The 21,348-nt window shown below is 43.2% G+C and overlaps 1 protein-coding gene across 2 annotated transcripts in view; it reads right to left on the bottom strand.

Moving 5' to 3' along the window:
* The window catches only part of CELSR1 (cadherin EGF LAG seven-pass G-type receptor 1), a 457,515-nt gene that overhangs the window by 117,804 nt on the left and 318,363 nt on the right, over nucleotides 1-21,348 (bottom strand). For both annotated transcript variants that reach the window (XM_085654077.1, XM_085654076.1), the window contains exons 9-11: nucleotides 13,956-14,122; nucleotides 1,492-1,677; nucleotides 264-377 (exon numbers count right to left, since the gene is read on the bottom strand). In XM_085654077.1, coding sequence (XP_085510203.1) covers nucleotides 264-377; nucleotides 1,492-1,677; nucleotides 13,956-14,122 — 467 coding nt within the window. The remainder of the gene's footprint in view (nucleotides 1-263; nucleotides 378-1,491; nucleotides 1,678-13,955; nucleotides 14,123-21,348) is intronic.

Here is a 21,348-nt window from a genome sequence, read left to right as displayed (position 1 = left end):
TCCACATGTTCTTCCTCCTTACATGCATACTGCACATCATTACTTTAGCATTAACAAATGCCTTTCATGCATATGCAGTCACTCCTTGCCCAAGTACAGCAATTCTTAAACCCTGCATGAACATAGCAATTCCTTGCCTGTGTACAGTCATAGCATACTCCCATACAGCCAGGCCATACACACATATAGTCACTTCCTATCGCCATACAGCCACTCCGTACCCAGATAAAGCCACTCCTTCCTCTCATACAGCCACTCCTTACCTGCATACAGCCACTGAACCCCTGCTCGACTGATCCATCTTCACCAGAGAGGCCGCCAACATAGATGGTCTTCAGTTTCAATCCAGGAAGTTCGTTTCCAATCTCTACTACATTCTGTTAGAGGGAATCAAAATGTAAGCATTAAATATGATGGCTACATCCAATTTAAAAGTAACTTAATAAATGCATTAGTGCCCTTTCTCTACCACCTCTGCAGAAAAGCACACAAAGCAAGCATTTGTTTAATTTTACATATGTATTTTTATAGCGCAAACCTAGCAAAGAGTCCGAGGCAAAGATACAGTCAACAAGTGAGATGAGGGGTAGCTGGTTTCTGGACTGTTACTGCATCGTGATGTAGTGTTGTTTAAAGATGTACGCCTGCAAACCTTTCTTGAATTAGAGCAGAGCTTGGGTGGGCTGATGGATACAGGGATGATGTTACAGATCTTGGCAGCATAGATGAAAATGGTCCGTTGCCTTGTCTTTTTTTATTTTTTACACTGATTTGCCTCCTCTTTCATGGTGTCCTGGCTGCGAGAGTGCCGAGAACGACTGGAGATGCTGAGCTCATCAGCCAGATAAGTGGAGTGCAGGTCATAATGGCATTATAAATGATGCAGCTGGTTTTGAAGATCGTGCAGGCTGGCAATGGGAGCCAGTAGAGTTCCTTCAGGATAGGGTGATGTGATCATACTTCAGGCCCTGGAAGACACTTCCTGTAGGTGCAGGATGCCCTTAAGGGAGGCCGTTTGGAGTCTGGAGGCCGATGGAGCAAAGTGTTTACACCATCTAGATGCAAGAGTACAAGAACTTGAACAGCAGTTCTAAAGTCTCTTTCTGGGAGGAATGGTTTCACTTTCTTCAGTAGGGAAAGGTGGCACCAGGTAACCTTTCTTTTCAAGGCAATGAGTTCTTTGAGGTTGCTGTCCGGGCTGAAACCAAGAGACTATGCATTGGGTGAAACCTAGGGCTCAAAACTGTCACAATTCAGGTCATTGAGTCATATATGTACTATTACTTGCTTGCTATTGTCAAATAACAAAAATACTATCTTGGTGGGGTTCAGCTTCATATTGGTGCTGGACAGTCAGGCTTGGATGAGGTGCAGAGAGTGTGTGAGAGTGGAGGAGACTTTCAAGAGGAACTGGTGATCGTTATACATTATGCAGTACAGACAGAACACGTCAAGCACCATGGTTTGAAGCGGAGTGTAATCCTGCCTTACCTGATACATTCCGTAATCCAAGGACATGACCGCCAGGTACTTGATATCCTTGCCGTCTTTGGAACTCTTCAGTTCAATTAGCAAGTGATGCCATTCACCATCATTCACACGCGTCTGGGTCAGCTTTAAACTGGCCACTAAGCTGAAGCCACTGTACACTTCAAACTGCAGCCTGCCATTTGCTATCTGTTGGAAAGGAACATAGAATGGGTCATACATCTCATACTAGGTCTTGTTAGTCAGTGCATTAAGATCACCAAAGCTTTTCTTGCACCCAATAAAAGGAGGACGAGGGAAACATCAAAGCTTAGTTTAAATATAAAGCGGTCAAAGCATTTTTGCCAAGCCTACTTATACATTTTTGAAGAAAAACTTTTTTTTTATTGAAGTGCACAATGTTTTGCTTTGAATTTTCAGCGCTGCACCCACTTATTTATCCTGCTGAACTGTCTCTTCACAAATCTTTTTTTTTTTTTAATAACTGTTTTTATTTTTTATTTGTAACAAAAGAAAAGCAGAAGATAACACAATAGTCAGAAGGTATATCTCACATATCATCCAAAAATATACAGCAGGTAACAAATATAATTGGTAGAAATACAGAGTGTGTAACATTGCATTTCCCTTTCCTAGGTCTCTCGTCTTATTCTCCTTTCTCCCCCCACGGTAGTCATATCTCACATCCCTCAGATAGTTCCGTGTTCTGGGGATCTGAGCCCAACTCCCACATGTCCCCATGAAGTGAGTCGTGCTAACTTCTTAGGACACCCTCTTGCCTGATATACAGTTTTTTCCGCCCCCATGTACATGTCCATGCCAGCCCTCCACTCTTTCATAGTAGGCGGATCCGTTCTCCCCCAATGCCTGGCTATGTCACGCTGTGCCACTATTAATCCTAGATTACTTAGCAAGAGATTATATCTGGGCATATCAACGTCCGTGTGTATGCCAAGTAGGACGTATTTGGGGTCCATCGGAATTTGTGCTTCTAGTATATTATTCAGTTCTTGCACTATCCGTGTCTAGTATCTACGTATTTGCTGGCATTCCCATAAGGTGTATAAATAGGAGCCACTCTCCGTTTTACAGCGCAGGCACTCCGGTGTCTCTGCTCAGCCCATGGCACGAAGTCTCACCCTATCATAGTACACTCTATGCAGTATTTTGATCTGGATCAGTCTCAGCCTGAGTTTTATCGCCACTTCTCTGGGGTGCATTAGGGCCATTTCCCAGTCTATATCTCCTAAGGTGCCCGTTATTTCCTCCCATTTACTTCGAAGTGTTAGTAAGTTGTCAGGTATATTATTTATTAGAGTCTTATAGGTCCAGAAAAATGTCTTTTCTGGTATCTCCTCTTGGAGCAGCCGGCCTTCTAGTAGAGCATACTCAGGGATATCTGTAATGTCGAGCTTCTGCGCTCTCCAGGCATGTCGGAGCTGAATGTATTTGTAATGTTGTCTATCTGACAGGTTAAATTCATCCTGTAACTGTGCAAAGGTTATCAGATCTCATTGCCTTATTATGTCTCCCAGATTGGTTATCCCGATGGTATCCCAGCCTTTAAAACCCCCGTAGTATTGCTATTTTGGGCAACCGCATACCCTCCCATAAGAGGGTAGTCCTTGTCAACCTTTTTTCCCCATTTCGTTTGTCGTTCTGCTTCTTTCCAGGCTTTAAATACTTTCTGCGTTGCCGGTAATAGGCCCTGCACTCCATGCGCAAATGACTGTGTTTTTGAAATTGGAGTCTCTCTAATATGCCTGGATATCTGGTAGCGTGATCCCCCCATTATATTGGCTACATTGCAATGTTTGTAATGCTACTCTGGGATGGCCTCTGTGCCACAATAGTGTGCGCACTTGGTCATTTATTGCCCGAAAAATTACCTCCGGGATTTTGTAATACGTATTTTGTAGAAGATATAAGAGCTTAGGCAGCGTGATCATTTTGTACATGGAGGCTCTCCCGAGTATTGTCAAAGGGAGGCACCACCACCGGGCAACATCCTCTTGAAATTCCACCAGGATTCGTTGGATATTATGGGCGAGACAGTCCATTTCTTTAGTGGAGATGAACAAACCAAATATGGTGGGGAGAATTGTGTCAGGGCTGGCTATGTAAAGTAGGATATCACCTGCATACAGGGAGATTCGTTCCTCCCTCACCTGTCCCTCACCATCCTGAAATCCCTTTATATCCGGGTGTGCTCTGATTAAGCATGCCAATGGTTTTAGAACCAGTGCAAAGAGCAAGGGGGAAAACGGGCAGCCCTGTGTGGTCCCTCGCTGGACACGGAAGGACGCTGATTTAACTCCATTAACCTTGACTCTTGCGCTAGCATTCATGTATAATATATCAACCCATGTCTAGAAATTGCTTCCAAAACCTAGTTTTAAAAGCACATGTCTATGAAAGGCCAGTGGACCGTATCGAATGTCTTCTTGGCGTCAAGCGACAGGAGTATCCGAGGCCTGTCTTCCCTTTTTGCCATGTCTATCCAATTTGGAAGTCTGCGTAGATAGAAACGTGTGGAGAGTTTAGGCATGAAACCTGACTGATCCTTTTGAATCAATGATGTAACGATCGTCAGCAATCGTGTGGCTAGTATGGAAGCTAAGATATTGGTCTCGGTGTTTAAAAGCGAGATTGGACGGTAGGACCCACAGTCTTCTGGGGCTTATCCTGGTTTTGGTATGACCACCACCATGGCTTGGCAAAGATCTGGTGATAGTGTCTCCACCACCTTGGCCGCGACTAGCATATTTAGTATATGTGGGGCCAATAAGCTACTGTTTTGTTTGAAAAGTTCCCCCGGCAGCCCATTGGGACCTGGAGTTTTTCAGGATTTTTGTTTGGTGATAGTGGCCTGTACTTCTTCCAGAGTAAGCTCCGCTTCTAGGGCATCTATGTCTTCCTGTCACAGGGAGGACATGTCAATTTCACTAAGGTAGCTACTTATATTGTCCTTGTCTACGGTTATCTTGGCCTTGTAGAGATTAGTATAGTAGCACTCAATTACTCCTGTTATTGCTTTTGGAGTTGTATGCTGTGCATCTGCTTCGACTATCTGGCTTACCCAGTTTGCCTCTCTTTACTTCCGGCTTAGCCAAGCTAGGAGTTTCCCCACTTGATCCCCGGACTCATATATAGTTTATGCTGCATTGCCTGTATTTGAGACTGGACCTCTCTGTCTACAAGTGCACAGAGTTGCCTGTGTGTGACCTCTAATTGCCTAAGTGAGGCCGCCCCATTGTCTGGGGTGATATTGCCTTCGAGGTCGAGAAGCTGACCTTCTAGGGTTTCTATCTGGAGAGCTGCTTCTCTTCGTTTTCTTGCTATTGTATCTAGTAGCCCACCTCTCAGGACTGCCTTATAGGCCTCCCAGAGGGTGGCCTCGGAGGATAATGAGCTTTTGTTCTCCTGAAATAACAGCTCCGTCTCCCTTCTGATAACCTCCAGCACTGCTTTGTCACGGAGCTCCCATGCATTCAGCCGCCGTCTTTTCACGAATCTTGATCAGGCGCACTACTCCTAGTTACAGACAGACAATGAAGAACCATCATCTTCTGAAGAAAACATGTTGGTAATCCTTCAAACACAACAAAAAGAGTCTGAAGTAGCCCGTGACAAAATGTGTGTATTCTTGTCATTTCTACCACTGGTAAGGAGGCACCATGTGCATCACAGTGAGACCTGATCCCTCACTGTGATGTCTGTTCGAGATTCAATGTTGAACTGTGTCATTCTGATCTGTTATAATAGCTAGAGTCTGGCATTGTTCCCAAATAGACCACTTAGTGCTCTGAAGTGGCCACGAGGTGACAACAGCGCTTTATGGAACTCCTTAAATAAAGTGGTGGCTAAAGCAGATTAATTTTAGCCACACACTAACCATATTGTTTTCTTCATTTACAAGTAGACAAAAGATAATTGGTTATAAGGGAGTGGTTCTACTGACTCAAGAACAACAATCCTTTTATACGAGTAGTGGATTTCCTGAACAATGACACCCAATCCCGAGCCCCAACATCTAAATTGCCATTAACACAATCAACTAAGCAAAGAAAGAAATGCCATTAAGATATCAAAAAAGCACAGAAAAAATGGGAACTGTTAGTAAACGATTTTGTTATAGACAAGGTATAACGTCCGGTAAACTACCATTTTGCTTTCCTTACACAACATAGGCCTGAATGCGGCTTGCCAGACTGTAATTTGTGGACGCAAGTTTTTAAAAAGTTGAGTGGAGCAGAGAAACAAGCGCCAGGTAATCTACATATAGCAGACATGGGCACATTTTTTATTTTAAATGCTAGAACTTTTCCACCAAAGTGTGCGGCCTGCCAAGTGACTAATTATAATATGCGGACGATGGTGTCCTTACAGATGTAGGCCTACATATGACTCTTAGAATGTTGACCTAATTTTGTACTATCAATACATCATCAATACACTAAATCAAAAAAACATTTGTGTGTACGCTAAAAAAAGTAAACTGTTTTTAGACGCCACAAATTTGGAAAGGGGGCATGCTTATAAACATCTAGGCATATACCTTGGATAAAGCACAGGGGAAGGGAGGTGGTCATCATCGTCATCTAGCCTCTTAAACCTAAGGTACCAGCATTAAATTCTGCTTATCTACCTTTAAGCTACCTCGTGTGATCCATCCATGGTCCCTCTACTGAGGATCAAGTAGACATGCACGGCAGGTAAATCTTATGCAATGTATTGTACTGTACTGTAGCTTATTGACAGAGCTTACTACCCCTCTCCACGTGGGGGTCAGAAGCTCCTGTCTAATCTCAAACTTTCATATTACTACTTGGCTTCTCTGAAGCTACAGTAAAGGGGTAGATCTGCCTGCAGTTTGCGGTCGATGAACAAACTGTTACAGCAAACAAATGATGGACGGAATGCTGACAATGCAAACATTCTCCCCCAGTCAAAAGATCTGGGGTAAATCCATCATTCTTTTGCCCACTACGCCACCCCAGTTTGGGCCCAGCCATATGCAAAACAGTCTTGACCCTGTGCCCCATGGGAACAGTCCAGACCGAACTGCCAGGCCAGGTCTTCCCTGAACCGGAAACAAGCATCCTGGGACCGGTGTCAGGGTATGTTACCCTTCTTCAGCCAGGCTAGCTTGAATCCAGTGGCACAGTGAGCAAGGGACCCACGTCTGGGCATACCCATCCCACCAAAGGCGCATAGTGTTACAGCAAACAAATGATGGGCGGAATGCTGACAATGCAACCATTCTCCACCAGTCAAAAGATCTGGGTTAAATCCATCGTTCTTTTGCCCACTACGCCACCCCAGTTTGGGCCCAGCCATATGCAAATCAGTCTTGACCCTGTGGATGTCGATGAACAAACAGCATTTGAAGCCAGATTAGAGAATATGTGCATTAAGATATTCGAAGCGCAAGAAGGGTCACAGAAACAGCTGATTAGGAGGGACATCTCAAATGAATGGTCATTATCATCTAATAATAACACCTGGGCAATTAATCTAAGCAAAGCCCTAGCTAATGTACACGTCAGCCTAATGTACATAACGGAGTCATTCTACAGTCAGCTTAGACCATCCTCTGCCACTCAGGCTATGAAGTTCTCCATTACTGAAGGCCTTTTTACATTGAAAAAAGAAAGCTTGATGACTAACTCCAGATGCCCAACATCTGGCTGGAATGAGTTGGACACAGAGCCTGGTTTTCAGCTTTATGGGTCCAAGAACAAGACACTAACTTATGTTGTATGTGTGAGACAGGCATTGTTAACTGAATGTAAACACACTGAGATTTGTTTTTATCAAGATTGGGATTAGAAACAGTAAGGAAGCTGTTGAGGCTAGCCTGAGAAAAAAGACCCACAACTTGCAGGCCGCGCCATTAAAAACTTTGCTTCAATCAGACAAGATGGCAACAAATGTGAATGTCTAATTACTCAACAGCCTTGCGTCAATACTTTGAGATGTTATTGTTTTAATATAACCGGCTTAAAACAAAATGTATATATCACGCAGCTGTGTCATACCAATTAAATTTAAAGACTAAGCAGCACAATAACAGGATTTTATTTTATTAAGTTTGATGTTGAAACAGTATGAAAAATACATATTGCAGGATTGAAAACTGCATATTGGCAATAACCTATCAAGCGCAATAAGACCTATGTAATATGCTTGCACTATTTTGTTTTGTCATGCCCAAGTGACTAATCTTTTAGATTTTCTGCTTAGACTGTGGCTTAATTAAGTATATTTCTGTTGTTCTATATTATTGTTATAGAATTGCAGCAGTGTTAACTAATCGTGCAATCAATTATAATTGTTAACTTATTAAGCGTAGGTTGTATCCTGACAAGTTTATCATTGCATTTTCACCTAAAAAACAGGTAATGGAAAATTCACTGCCCTTGTCGGAGAGTTGATTCACTTTGAGGAAAAATCTAATTATCTGAAATAGGCGATGTTTTTAGTTGGAGGGAGGTCAGTATTACACATTAAAGAACGTGAAGCAGAAACACGTGCCCTTGAACTTTTTGTGTTTTTGGATACATCTATAACGTCTTAAAAATTTTAAGATTTTAAAAGCTTCTTTAAGGCTTAAAATGACCCAATAGAGATCACTCATCTTTGTGTTGAACTTAAACAATGACAAAATTGCAGCTAAAAGGTGTGGCTGGTTGGGTGTAAAATGCTTGGAGACAAGTGAAGACATGTCAGAGGCTCTCAACTACAGCCTGTAACTAAGAAGTGGAAGTTATGGAACTAAAGGGAAATGCCATACGCAGTTGATAGACAACAAAATGGAATAAGTAAGAGATTAACTTTGAAATGCATTGAATTAAGAATGTTCCCCAAATGATTACTCCTTATTGTTGATAATCATTGACTCATCTGAAAGACCACCAGAGACAACGCTGTGTAATGAATGGCATTGAGTGGATGAACCACTTCTTAACACTATATCCAAATAAAGACACAATAGTTGAGGGGGGCACATTGTCACGTCACATTCAAGTCAAGGCTTATTTTCCGCTCTATAGTGAAATAGGAGACTATGTGGCATCTTTGGGCTTGGTAAAAAGTACAACTAAAGAACTAAGTAAAATGTAAAATTCCTTCTTTAAATCGGATCCTATGTTCCTGGGGACTCTCTTTCTGCGATGTGTGTTTGAGGCTGTCTGGCGTGTGCCTGATAATGGGATGGAGACAGAATTAATGCCGCTGTAGATGATGGGCTAGAGTAGAGGAGATCCTGCACATGACTGGCTTGTATCACGGTTTCGATTCATGGATAACGTTTACCAGAACATATTTAAGTTGGGTAAAGGAGTGGATTGATAAATACAGAATACTATGGGTTATCTAAGGAGGTTCGATGGAAGGAGTCTCAACTATTGACTATTGGGACTGTCTTCTGTGGGTGCTAGCAGGAATGCAAATCCGCAGAAAAGCCAATCTTGATTGATCCTAGCACTGCATTCAATGTAATTATTAGATACCTCTTGCGGGTGTGACACAGACGTGTCTCTGTTTCTCACTTTAAGTGAACACAACAGCTCGATTTAGAAAAATTTAGGATTTAAGGAACTCTCTGAAGTGACCAATGGAGTGTGCCTGAGCTTTTCCCTGGTGCCAACATGAATTTATTTATGCTTCAATGATATATGACCAAGTCTATCAGCTACATAAGAGGTACTAGCTTACATGTCTGCTTTCTCTTTGAAAGCCAATGCAGGTTCAGAACAAGCATTGGCATAGCCAATAGGTCTCGCCTTTGGGACCTTATAAGTGTTTAGTCATGCAACAGTTGCACAACTAAATACTTATAAGGTCCCAAAAGCGAGACCTATTGACTATGCAAAGCGGCCGCGAAAGTGATCGCCAAACATCAAAGCGGCGGTGCGGCCGCGAAAGTTAAAGTAATTGCGGTAAAGCGCGATGCGCGTGCCCGCACACATGCACTGTAGCTCTAGGCTGGCCTGGTAGCACTTTTTGGAGCCCTCTCAATAAGTCTCGCCAGACCAGCGCATGCGCTGGGTCAGGCGAGACCTAAAAATCAGAGTGGGTCTGAGTCACAACGCTATTTGAATTTTTTATCCAAAAGTAAAACAACATTTGCAATTCAGCAAGCATTTGCACACTAACATTTTAATTTGGCTAGATCTACTCTGAGCGGTGTGAATTGTGTGTTCCAGAGTAGGAATGCCCTGAAAGTGTGTGCACACCCACTAATATACTCATGTATGTATCATAATACTTTTCCAAATGCATTGCCACGAAAACGATGGATAGAGATTTGCTAATAATGAGGGTAAGAGTAAATGTCTTTCTAAGGTACAAATGGGAATTCAAAACCACCAAAATTGGTGGGAGAGTGGGATAAGGGGTTTTCCCCATAGGAGAACATGTATCCCCAGTGGATAAATAAAAGTATTGAGAAAAAAGGTATGCATGTGGGAAGGCATTTTCACAACTGCAGTTTTTTCCTATGTACAATTGTGCATTTGGAAATATCTCTACCAGTTCGTATGTCAGGCTTCTAATATTTTTTCAGGAGTATGGCAAATCCAGCCATACCTGACAGGTTTGCAAGCACACTCTAGGGAACCCTTGTGGATTTTAATGTATTGCTTTAAATGCCGAAGTAACGAACATGGGCCCTGTATGTTTTTTTGTGAAACGTTCTGGCCATAGCAGCAGGCACATTTCCGAATCGACGAATGGAAGTGTTTTGCTGAAGCACACTATGAGGAGAGCGGGTGGGAGTACTCTGCCTGCGAGACTGGCCCACCCATCCTCAGAACAATGAACATGGGATGGTAGGCTGCCTAGCTCCCTCTCATCACCGGCCGCAGGAGAAAAGGGAATGTGTGACCTCATGGCGCTATGTTGAGAGCGTCAGTGACGACCCCTAGATATTGCGAAAAAGAAAAGCATGCCACCCCTCTGACGTTCAGGCATTGGACCCCAACAGAGCGCCCTAGAACTATAACTGGGCAGGGCCAGCTGGCTGTGCTCTTTCTTTGAGATCTGAGGGGATCTCAACAGGAGCATGAGCTTATGACACACGAGAGGTCTTATAGTGCAAAGAGATTTCCATGAACAAGAGGAATGTTGCCCCGTCACTCAGTGCACTGAAGCAGCACTGAGGAGCTACACAAAGCTCCTAAATGAATAATAAATTGCTCAAACATTAATGTTGCCGGAGGCAAACAATGGGTAGCAGGGAAAGTTTCGAAAATGCTTCAAGAGCAGTTTTTTCAAAAAGCGGGAACAGCTAATATAAATTGTTATCATCTGAAACTTGAACAAAGATGGTACAGCAAGAAGACAAATTACTCCTGCGGAAAAGGGGGGGGGGGCAGTTTCTCTAAAACAAATGTTAAGGGTTTCAGACAAAAGCTTAAAATCTAGCAAATGCTTCTACAAACGTAAATGTTGATTACCAGACCACCCTCCAAAATTCTGTTTACTAGATTTACAGGGGGGGGGAGGGGGGGGGGGGGTACGAGTCATAACGGGGAACCTGTCATGCAGGCACATTCCGGGGAACCTGTCATGCAGGCACAAAGCACGAGGAGCACAGAGAAAGGTTGACAGAACAAGGGGGCAGAGTGGGCCCAATCTGCGGGGTTTCTTGGAACGGATGCGGGGACCATTCGGAGGCCTGCCGTAGAGCAGCGTAGGCAAGCATCACAGCAATGTTAATGAAGCATTTGGTTTTGGCAGCATGGACCTGGACAGGCTGCAGCGCAGACCTTGAGTCTTCTCGGAATTAGAATTAGAACAATCAGGCAGAGAGATCCAATGGCACCGGCTCAAATTTAGCAACATTTGAATAAAGACAGCCGTCAGGGAACAACTGGCTCTTTCAGAACTTAAAAACCCCACAATTAAAGAGACACACACGTATCCTGGCTACTAAGATATTCTATCAAAGTAAGTAGCACATTACAATTGTGTTTAATCTTCATAAGAACTGGAAGGCTGGGGTTAAATTGAGTGCGATGGGAATGTATTTATATATGAGCCATGCACAAGATTATGCCTTATCCTCTTGCAGGACGACGGAAGTTAATGTTTTAAATGGAAAGAGGCAGAATCAAGGCGCTTGTCACCAGTCCATCAATAATGCCGCAGACCACGTCAAAGGGTAAGGTTACTGCAGACAGACACAGAATGGAGGGACTTTAGACAATAGTGGGACTATGAGGGTGTTTAGAGGATGGTGGGAAAAAGGGCATTCCAAAGTGCCACCTGGTCACAGTGACTGCAAGATGTGAAACAGGCACAAATAAAAGTGAAACATGAAAATACTGGAGAAAAGAATGCTCATGAACATCTGGTGATCGATACTAAGGAACAGACAGAGTGAAAAACAGTTTGCTTTTGGGTGTCTTTGGGGAACATGGCACGTTACAGCCAGTATTGTAGAGGTGGGCAAAACTGATCCACATCCGACTCAGCGACAGACAGACACGCTAGGAACAGGGTATTGACAAGCATAGGTAAAGCAAGTAGGTCTGGGCTTTATAAGCTAACACAAGCTGCATTGGCAAGCTAGGGCAAGAGCCATGGGAGGGAGCCTGCAGGAGCAGACAGAGGGCTGCATTTGTAAAGTAGGTGCTCGAGCAGTTCGATACAAGCACTATACTGGAGATGGAAGGATCCAGCCAATAGCATTATGTAGGAAACAGAACGTGTGGTGGCAAAACATGATTGACGAAGCCTCAAGCCAGTACCTTACAGAGGCCAGTGGATGAAAGCCAGTGGTTGACGGGCGGACTCAAAACTCTACCTCTACTCTGTTTGACAGCTGCCCTTTAAAAATCATTGGAGTAGTTCCGTTAGATCTATGCACGTTTTCTGGTGACATTTAATCTCTTCCAGGAACCATCTCCTTAGTGGAGGAATGACTCAAGACAGGATGCAAGGACAGGAGTAACCAATCAAATGGTGAATAACCGAGTGCACGCTAGGAGCCTTCCAAGCAAAGTAAACACATCCAATGCCTATTGGTCTCGCACCATAGCTTTACTCGAAGGGCAGAGCTATTCATCAAAAGCCACTTTTATTTTACCATGTCACAACCCTGGCGCCTGTGGTGCGTTTAAGAAATGGGAATGGAAAGCATTAAAAAAGCAGGCACAACAAATATCTTAGCCATCTACAAATGTCCGGCGAAATGTAGGCACTAGAACACTTACGACCTTATTTAGATCTTGGTGGACGGGGTGACTCCGCCACAAATGTGACAGATGTCCCGTGCGCCGTGTTATAATTGCATTATATCCTCTGGTACTTGTAATATGCCATGCGGGCTATTTATCCCGTTTGCGATGGATTATCCCATATGACTAGACCTGAATCAAGCCCTTAGTCAGGCATAAAAGAGATCGCAAGGTGAACGACTCTGACTTTCATTATATATGGGCACACGATGCATGGTTTCCACAGCAACTCTCTCTGTAATGTTGAGCAGCCTATCGACTGGCAGCCAACTCACAGGCGACCTCAAACGGTTGTAGGCACTCCAAAATATTTTGGAACGATTAACAGACGCAGAGCTGAATATATTCACTGGGCCGTCGGTCATCATTTTGTCAACCTCAGTCCACTAGCAATTTCCATCCGGTGCATGTGGTGGTTTCTCTTGGCGACCACCGAAAGATACTGAGAGGCTGCGCATGTCTACAAAACAATTCGATGCCATAAGTGACAGCAACAAGCCATTGTCCCAATTTTTGTTACTGCCTCCCCTCTCTGCCCGACACCCCAATTGCTGATTCGAGGACAGGAGTGTACAGGCGCCTGCTGTGATCCGAGAAGGTGTTTAAAAACTGAAGGAAGCTTTCTTGAAATCATTACAGAAAACATTTTCCGTTGGAAAGGTAATCAATCAAGCATAAGCTTAATTTGGAGCAGTTATTTTTTTTTTACCAAACAAAATAAAAAATAAACGGGCACTCAATGTAATAAACATGGAATAATCACGCAAATATTTTGATGAGATTACAAAAATGTGACAATTGCAATTCATGCAACAGGAAGCCAAACCTCCCAGCTAACGCTGCCCTCACCAGGGGGCATAGCGAAGGAGAGACGGTAAATAGCACGGAAATTAAAAAGCCAGAGACTGCACTAATTCGAAGTACACTTGCATTCTGAATAGACCGGTTGTTCTCGCCCAAGGTAATGCATACTTGTATTTCCGTATTTTGTACCTTTAAATAAAGAAAAAAGTCAGAGTGGTAACAAAAGCTTTTAAACTGAGAGGAGAACAAAAGGGCCAATGTGAAAAAAAACCTTCGGATTTAATAGTGCATTGGAGACGGCTACTTTGCCTGGAGGTTTATGCAGACTGAAGGCCTAGCTCAGTGCGGCATGGGCCAACAGCACTCGGCGAAGGAGCCCAACGGTATGGGGTATGGTATACGGCACCGCGGCTTTACCTGAATATTTATCTTGGCGGTAGTTCCAGCATTCGCCTGCAGTAGCAGCCCATCCACAATCCTGGTCCTGAACATGAGCCCGATGTACCACGGCACGGAGATGGTGATATCCAGCTCGCTCCAGAGGATAATGCCCTCCCCGTGGAAGTGCTTGGGAAACGGCATGGCTGGAAAGGAAGAGTCCGAGACGTCAGGTTCTTGGCGATGAAACACAGGCATTTTTAAACAAGGGGATGGCTTTCCATCAATTTCTATTTTTCTTACACCAAAGGTTCAACTCAGAGAACTCCACTTATCTCACCTCAGACTTCAACCAACCCATCCAAATCTTCGACAGCAAACATATGCTCATCAAACATCAGTTAGGGCTACTTCAACTAACATTTGTTGCTGTAGTGCATTTATTTAGAACGCTGCCTTATACCATGCTCTTGTTACCCACTGCCTTGTTCCAATGGCAACGACAACCCAGTGGAGGCTCCTCTGCCAAGGCAGAAGAGCATCGACGCACAGGAACAATAAAATGATGAGAACATCATGTTATTATCAGTTTAATTTTCCATATTGGCTCTGTTTGGGTGAGGGGCAGGGCAGGACTGCCCACAGAACAGGGGGAGAAGTGGTGAGCACTTTCTAAATGCACAAACAGTCATGTGCACTTAGCATGTTCTCCAGCTGGCTGTATTGCACAGCCTGGGTGGAGAAAATGCACAGGCTCCCAGTCCCTGTCTGAGCGCCGAACCACAGCGCTCAGACCAATCAAGGCGCTGCTGTCATACTGGTGACAGCAGTGTTGTGATTGGCTAGGAGAGTCTGGGAGCCTGTGTGCTTCCTGTTTCCTGCCTCGGACAGTGGTGTTTCCTTTTTTTTTTTTTCAAACCCTTCACCGCCTCCCCGCCCCACCACTCCTACCCCGTAGCAGCTGCTACTGCGCCAAATGACCAGTTGCAATACTCAATTGGTTCCTCACTTTCTGGAACGAACTATGTTCGGGGCAAACACTCAATAATGAAGAATACGGAGTGCTCTGGACACACCTATTGTATTTCCTGGTCTAGGCATGTCTTTTTGATTGCTTTCCCCACTGATAACTTATTGCCTTTTGCAATGCGTCTTCACCATTCCTTTCCTCGCTGTTAATAGATTGTTACTGGGGCACATTTCTGTCACTCCCCTTTCTCACTGATTATCTGGTTATGTTCATCGGTCACTCCCTCCTGAATGATTACTGATTCTCAATTGGTGCAGGTCCTACTGCCCGCTTCCTCGCCTTTTGCGAATTTTCTGTCGCTGCGCATCTCTTTCTCTCACTTCCTCAACGATTGGCGCTGTGCATCTCTGTGCCCGATTTGCCTGCTAGACTATGTCGACAAGGAGGCTTCCCTTCATTTGTATTTCTTTCATTCTTTCTCGGCTGTTTTCCAATACATTTTACCCTACATTTTTCAGTTTTTTTAGTCACATACATCTTCCGAGTCCTATAAAAGTCTAGTGTTTTCCTCTTTTGTTGCTCCCCCTCCCAGTCTTTCAAACTCTGCCTTATTAGGTCTACTTTTCCATTCATAACAACAAGTCTAAAAAGTTTGGTTTAAATCAGCAACTTCTCTGAAGCCTTCTACCTTGCTACAAGCGCAAAGGAATCCTTGCGTTTATGGTTAATGTATTAAACTTTAGCTAGTGTAAAATGTTTACATTATCCCTTCAACTTTACTGTGTTACTCTGCTCAGCTACCAGCTGGGACCCTCTGCTCTTTCGCTGTTCACTCTTTCCTGAAGAACCGCATTTTTTGAAACTGTCGATAGCCCTTTAGGCTTTGTCTAATGATGGTCTGATTCTAACTTCTGCAGATGGCTCAGAATGCCTCACTGGGATGGTTGCATTGGGCACTAGGTGTCACAATAAGTAAGTAATTGAGTGTATGAAACAATACACGTCTCTTAAGATTGCATTATCGAATAAACATGGGCAATACTAGTAGGTCTAGCTTTTAACTGAAAGTGTCACTATTTATGGGTGGGTTTCGGGACTCAAACCTCATCATATATGCACTGTCACTCTTACTTCCACTAATTCATACGTTCATCCACCAGTTGGGCTCATTCTTACATTCATCCACAATAAGGCACACCAACTCAACAAGTAAACACAGCAGAAATAAAAAAAAGTAGAGAAAAATACTACTATGTAAAGACGGTGGGCATGAGCTTGCAACAAAGAATAAGTAAAAAGATTAAACACAGCAGTGAACAGCCTTCTCGGAATGGTATTTCATAATGTGATTAATTGCTTCACAATTCCAAGATGGATGATGTGCTGCTTCTCACTGTGGCAGCCATGTTAGAATGGTAAAATAATGACATACTATGGAAAATTCACTTCAGGAAGGATGCCCGGGTAAGACGCAGTGGCCACTTATAATGTAGTGTGCAGCAGATGAAATAAGTAAATCAGCAACCTGGTCGCAATGTCTAGAGAGCTACATGGTGTTTTAAATAACAATAACATTTTAAAAAAGTAAAGAAACAAGAAACATATAAAAGGAAAAAATGCAGAACTAGCACTCAAGCCCTGGCACTGAAGTGTACTCAGTTTCACTGGAGGGGCACACCTGATGAGGCACGATTAAATGATTTGGAGAGTCAATGGCTGAGGTGGACTGATCCACTGCATGATGCTGTATGCTGTCTTGGTCCAAAACAGAATGTGAATGACCCAAATCAACCAACGGCCGAGGATGGCTGACCTAAAATCCCTGTGTGTGTGAATGAATTTATTTGCAGACAAAAACCTGGCAGACAGTTAAGGCGGTCAGGCTGGATCTAAAAAGTACTTTAATACACCCACTTCTATATACTGTGCATAAAATTGCAAACAGGTATAAAATCCACCCATAAAGTTCTATTGCCTTCAACATGTTTTCATTACAACAAAAGTCAGCCCTACTGCCTTTGTCATAGGCTATTTATAATAAACAGAGAAACATAATGCATCTGACATAATTATTTCCAATTAACCAACCAGGTCTCTAGCCTTTAGCGCTGGCTTGTCACCTTGGAGAGGGGAGTATGGAAATCTGATTACTCTCTTGCTTAAAGCACATGATGTCAATTTCGTAAATTGTATACCATTGCTCTCCATCTGTCCTCAAGTCCACCATTAAGCATCAGTAATGTCGGTACTGTTGTGTACCTCTTACACTCCCTTTGACCTGCTTCAAGTCAACTCTCTTACATTCTTACCACTTGTATACAGTGGATATGTCATTTCACTCCGACTGAAGCAAGTAAGGTAGAGAAATACCCACAGTAGTTGTGTGATCCAATATCAGAGTGCACCTTGCAGAGTTATTTTTATACGTTTATGCAGAATAATTATAAGTACAGAAAACGGTTAAGAAGTTTTGATTTTTTATGTGTGCATTCTTTGGAAGACCGCACTCTGTTTTTGCTCACTACAGTCATTGTGTGTCCAATTCACGATCAATTTTCCAAACTATATCTTTCACCAACATGTGTAAAAGGGAAGATCTCGGTTCCTGAAATCAAAATCTTGAGTCACAGACTCAAAGCAGGTTTTTCAACATGGATTACTCAAGTAGAAATTTCTTCTGCACAGTTATCTGCGGGTGTGGGGAGGGAGGATGGCAGTAATGAAATAATTTATTGATTCACAAAAGTTTTTATATAGGTCCATCCTGCAAAGTGCATGTCACTAATGTACACATGCATGTATGCCCTCTTACATCAAGATATAATTGGTGTATGTGTGCCTGCTGGATTGAAAACATAGGAAATCACTACACATTCAACAGAGTTGTAGGCCAGAAAAATTCAGCTCTTGTTGGCCACAGCAGGCCCTTGCCTGAAAACATCTTATTCAAGGTGTTGAACCACTCAGAATTTTTAAAGGGCAAAAAATACGTGAGAGTAAAAAAATGCATCGAGGAGCGCGATGGGAAAAATGTGCATATTTTATCTTTAGCACAATAAAGCTTGCTTATCAATGTCCCAGCTCTGGAAACATGTCATATTAAGTAAAGTCGATTTGCGCTAATAAACGCATGAGGTAAATCATTTTTCTCTGGCAGGGCACTCAGGTTACATGTTACTTATTTGTGGAAAAAGAAACTAAATATTTGGACGGCATCACATTTAGATTAGACAAGATCTGCCGCCTTTGTGCTTTCCTGAGCGATATGAAAAAGAGTTTTTCTTTGGCGCTGTGATTTCTGAAAAGCTTTCATCTGGCGAAAGGTCTCCAACCAGCTGTTCGAACTTATCAAGAGAGTTCAAAAACAGCCACCACTGTCGGGATTATCAAAACAAACACACACAAACTTGGCACATTTCCCCTTTAGAAAGTATGTCAACCAGCCGGTGACGTGGGATCAATACGTATAAAGTCAGTGGAAAAACAAGCACTGGCAAAAAAACCTAAATAAAACAATAAGAAAAAGCGTGATAATGTATAAGCATGCATGAGTCATCATGCATGTGTTCAGATCCATTATGACGCTACGGCAGCCCCAGCATGATGATGTATATAGGCGCATATGTCTCCAAGCATGCATGTGTATGTCATCACGCAGTGGCCTTTCACTTTCTTTATTTACTGTTCAAAAGATGACCGACGGTCTTGAAACAGTTAACACAAAGGTTCGGCCCAGACGGAAATTTTAACTGCTGGGCCCTCCTAAAACAAAAAAAATTAACAAAAATGGGACAAATAACGGAGAAATGGAGTGGTGTGAGGTAATCAGGTAAATGCCATAGACTAGTGTTCAGTAGAGGAACGGATGGAGGAGTTATTAAAAAAAAAAAAAAAAGCAGGACAGGGATGGGTGGTGAAAGCAATGACAAGTGGCGGGGTGGAAGGGCACATTTGAGAGTGTGGGTGGGGCAGTGTGTTTAAGGGAAACAGCACAAGAGAGGAGAGAGCAAGAAAACACAAGCTTTACAATGAAGAGTGGAAAGCAAAAGAAACAAAGTTCCCTAAATGCAAGAGATACAAGTATATGCTATCCAATCACAAGGATGGTAAATACGCTACACTCCAGCGGGTGCACAAATACAAGAAGGAGAAGGAAAGTCGTCGAATAATCAAGAAAACAAATGGGACTGACAAGAAAGTCAACCAATCTTCAGCAATGGGCTGCACAAAGTCCACTGTATGGATTGTCCTGAAAGGGTCTTTTGTCAACTGACCGCTGAATCGGTCAGTAGGTGAGACTGAACGAGCATTAGCAAAGTGATTATGCCTGGTTTTCATGCAGCAAACATGCAAATAGAGGCATGATTTAATATTGTGGTGGTGATAATGGTTGTGTTGAGGATTGTAATGGTGTTGATGTTAAAGGAGGTGATGGTGGTAATGGGGTTGATAATAGTAAAGATAATAGTAGTGATGGTGGTGGTAGTAAAGGTGTTGGCAGGGATGGATTGCACTAGAATCCAGACAAGAACATTAAAACAGCTTACTGCATTAAAAATAATAAAAGATTGCTTTCTGAAAATGTGATGAGTCAGTGTATGTTTTAGATGTAAAATTGTCCCTCTTGCTTTGCAATTCAAGCACTCCATAGGACGAAAAATGAAGAATAAAAACATCCAATAGCATGAGGTGAGAGGGTAGTACTTCTTTGGGTAGAGTCAAAGCCCACAACACAAAGATATTAAAGCATTAGTAACAATGTGTCTTGCAGCTAGCTGTGCTGACAAGCCAGAACTAAAACAAGCATTGAGAAAGACAATAGTCCTCGCCTACAATAGAACTATTGGCTTTGTCAATGTTTTTTAGCCATGTAGTACAGCAGAGCAGCTGTTGTGCAGAATGGCTGAAAGTAAAAAACAGAAAAAGTGCTATGATCCCACCAGCGTTTTTTTTCTTATTGTCAAGATCGGAGGCAACATGAACGGAGGAGGGCGTGTGGAGGGAGCTACACAGACAACGAAGGGTGTGGGGAAAAATCATGACATGGCCAGCACTGTTCACTTTGTAGCACTTTTTTGTTTTTACTGTGGGGTGGGAGCAAATCGGAGGGATGGGGGCAACACTGAGGGAGGGGGGAGGAAGTATCAAAGAGAGGAGGGCAGGAGATAGCATGGAAAAAGGGAGGACACGTCGGGGAAGCATGGACAACCGGGGAGAGAGGGGCTGGGGCAAGCAACAACGCAGAAAACAAAACGTGGGTGAGTGAGTTGGGCAACCAACAACACTGACACCAGAAGAAGGGAGAAGGAAGGCTTGTGTGGGAAAACAACATGGGAGGTCAGAAGGGGGTATGGCAAGCCACACAAGGGAGGGAGTCGGCGGGAGGAAGGAAGATGGACGGGGGAGAAGTACACAATAGAACCAGCTGAAAAGACACACACTGGTGCTTTAATACAAAGGAAAAAGTAGCACCTAACAAAATGAGCAATGGAAGAACACAAGCAATGCATTGATGTTCCATGGGAGGGACAAACACAAGAAGAGGAAGGAAGCCTACAGCAGCTGACCAGTAAAAAGCAAGCGAATTACAGTGACAATATAGCCAACCAATTTAAAGCAATAGGTAGGCATATATGTAGCAAATAAGCATGTTACTAAAACATGTTCACAAAAAAAGTGTGGTCAGTAATAGCCATGCATGACTTCTGCAAGCTGCAGATAAGTAGCTGTTAGTGACCTGGAATTTTATTTCAGCATGTATCTTGAGTGACATCACAGACATTTAACTTCACTCTTTGTCAACTCAGTGAAAAAAATCCCTATTGTTGACAGCTGCTCACTTACGATAAAGTATAGACAAAAAGTGACAGATGGGATGCTTGAATTAATCCCAGACACATTAAGTACATTTTTGCCATATGCAAATAAGTATTGACCCTTCTCCAACTGGAAGGTCCAGCCCACATTGGCAGGCCTGGTCCTTCCTGAACCGTAGCACAAGGAACCCAGGATGGGTTTCACCCTTATTAGGCTTCATCAGTCGGGAAAATTTGGTTCCAGTGGCAAAGTGTGCATGGGACCTACATCTGGGCATACCCTTCCCACGTAGGGCGTTGCATTAAAATACACAAAAAGGTGATGGATGGAATGCTTAAATTAATCTTGGCCACTGGTAACTACTTGGGCCGCATACAATGGCATATGTCAAAAAGGTACAGATAAAGACCTCGTGGCACAGGATAGATTTGTCCTCAATCTAACCTAGTGATGGTCCACATTTGTGAAACAATGTTAAGAGGCCTGGCGTCATCAGTAACAGAAATCTCCAAACGCAGCCACAGTTCTCACCAATCCTTAACACTCCACCACTGATTACAAGGCCTCCATCCATTTGGTCAGGGGTCAGATCTAATAAAATTGCCATTTCAGCCTTTCATTTGCATCCAGTGAGGAATGCAGAAG

This window comes from Triturus cristatus, chromosome 4_1 (assembly GCF_964204655.1).
Source record: "Triturus cristatus chromosome 4_1, aTriCri1.1, whole genome shotgun sequence".
NCBI lineage: Eukaryota > Metazoa > Chordata > Amphibia > Caudata > Salamandridae > Triturus > Triturus cristatus.
The sequence above is the reverse complement of the archived record's forward strand: the minus strand, read 5'-3'. Positions and strand labels throughout refer to the sequence as shown.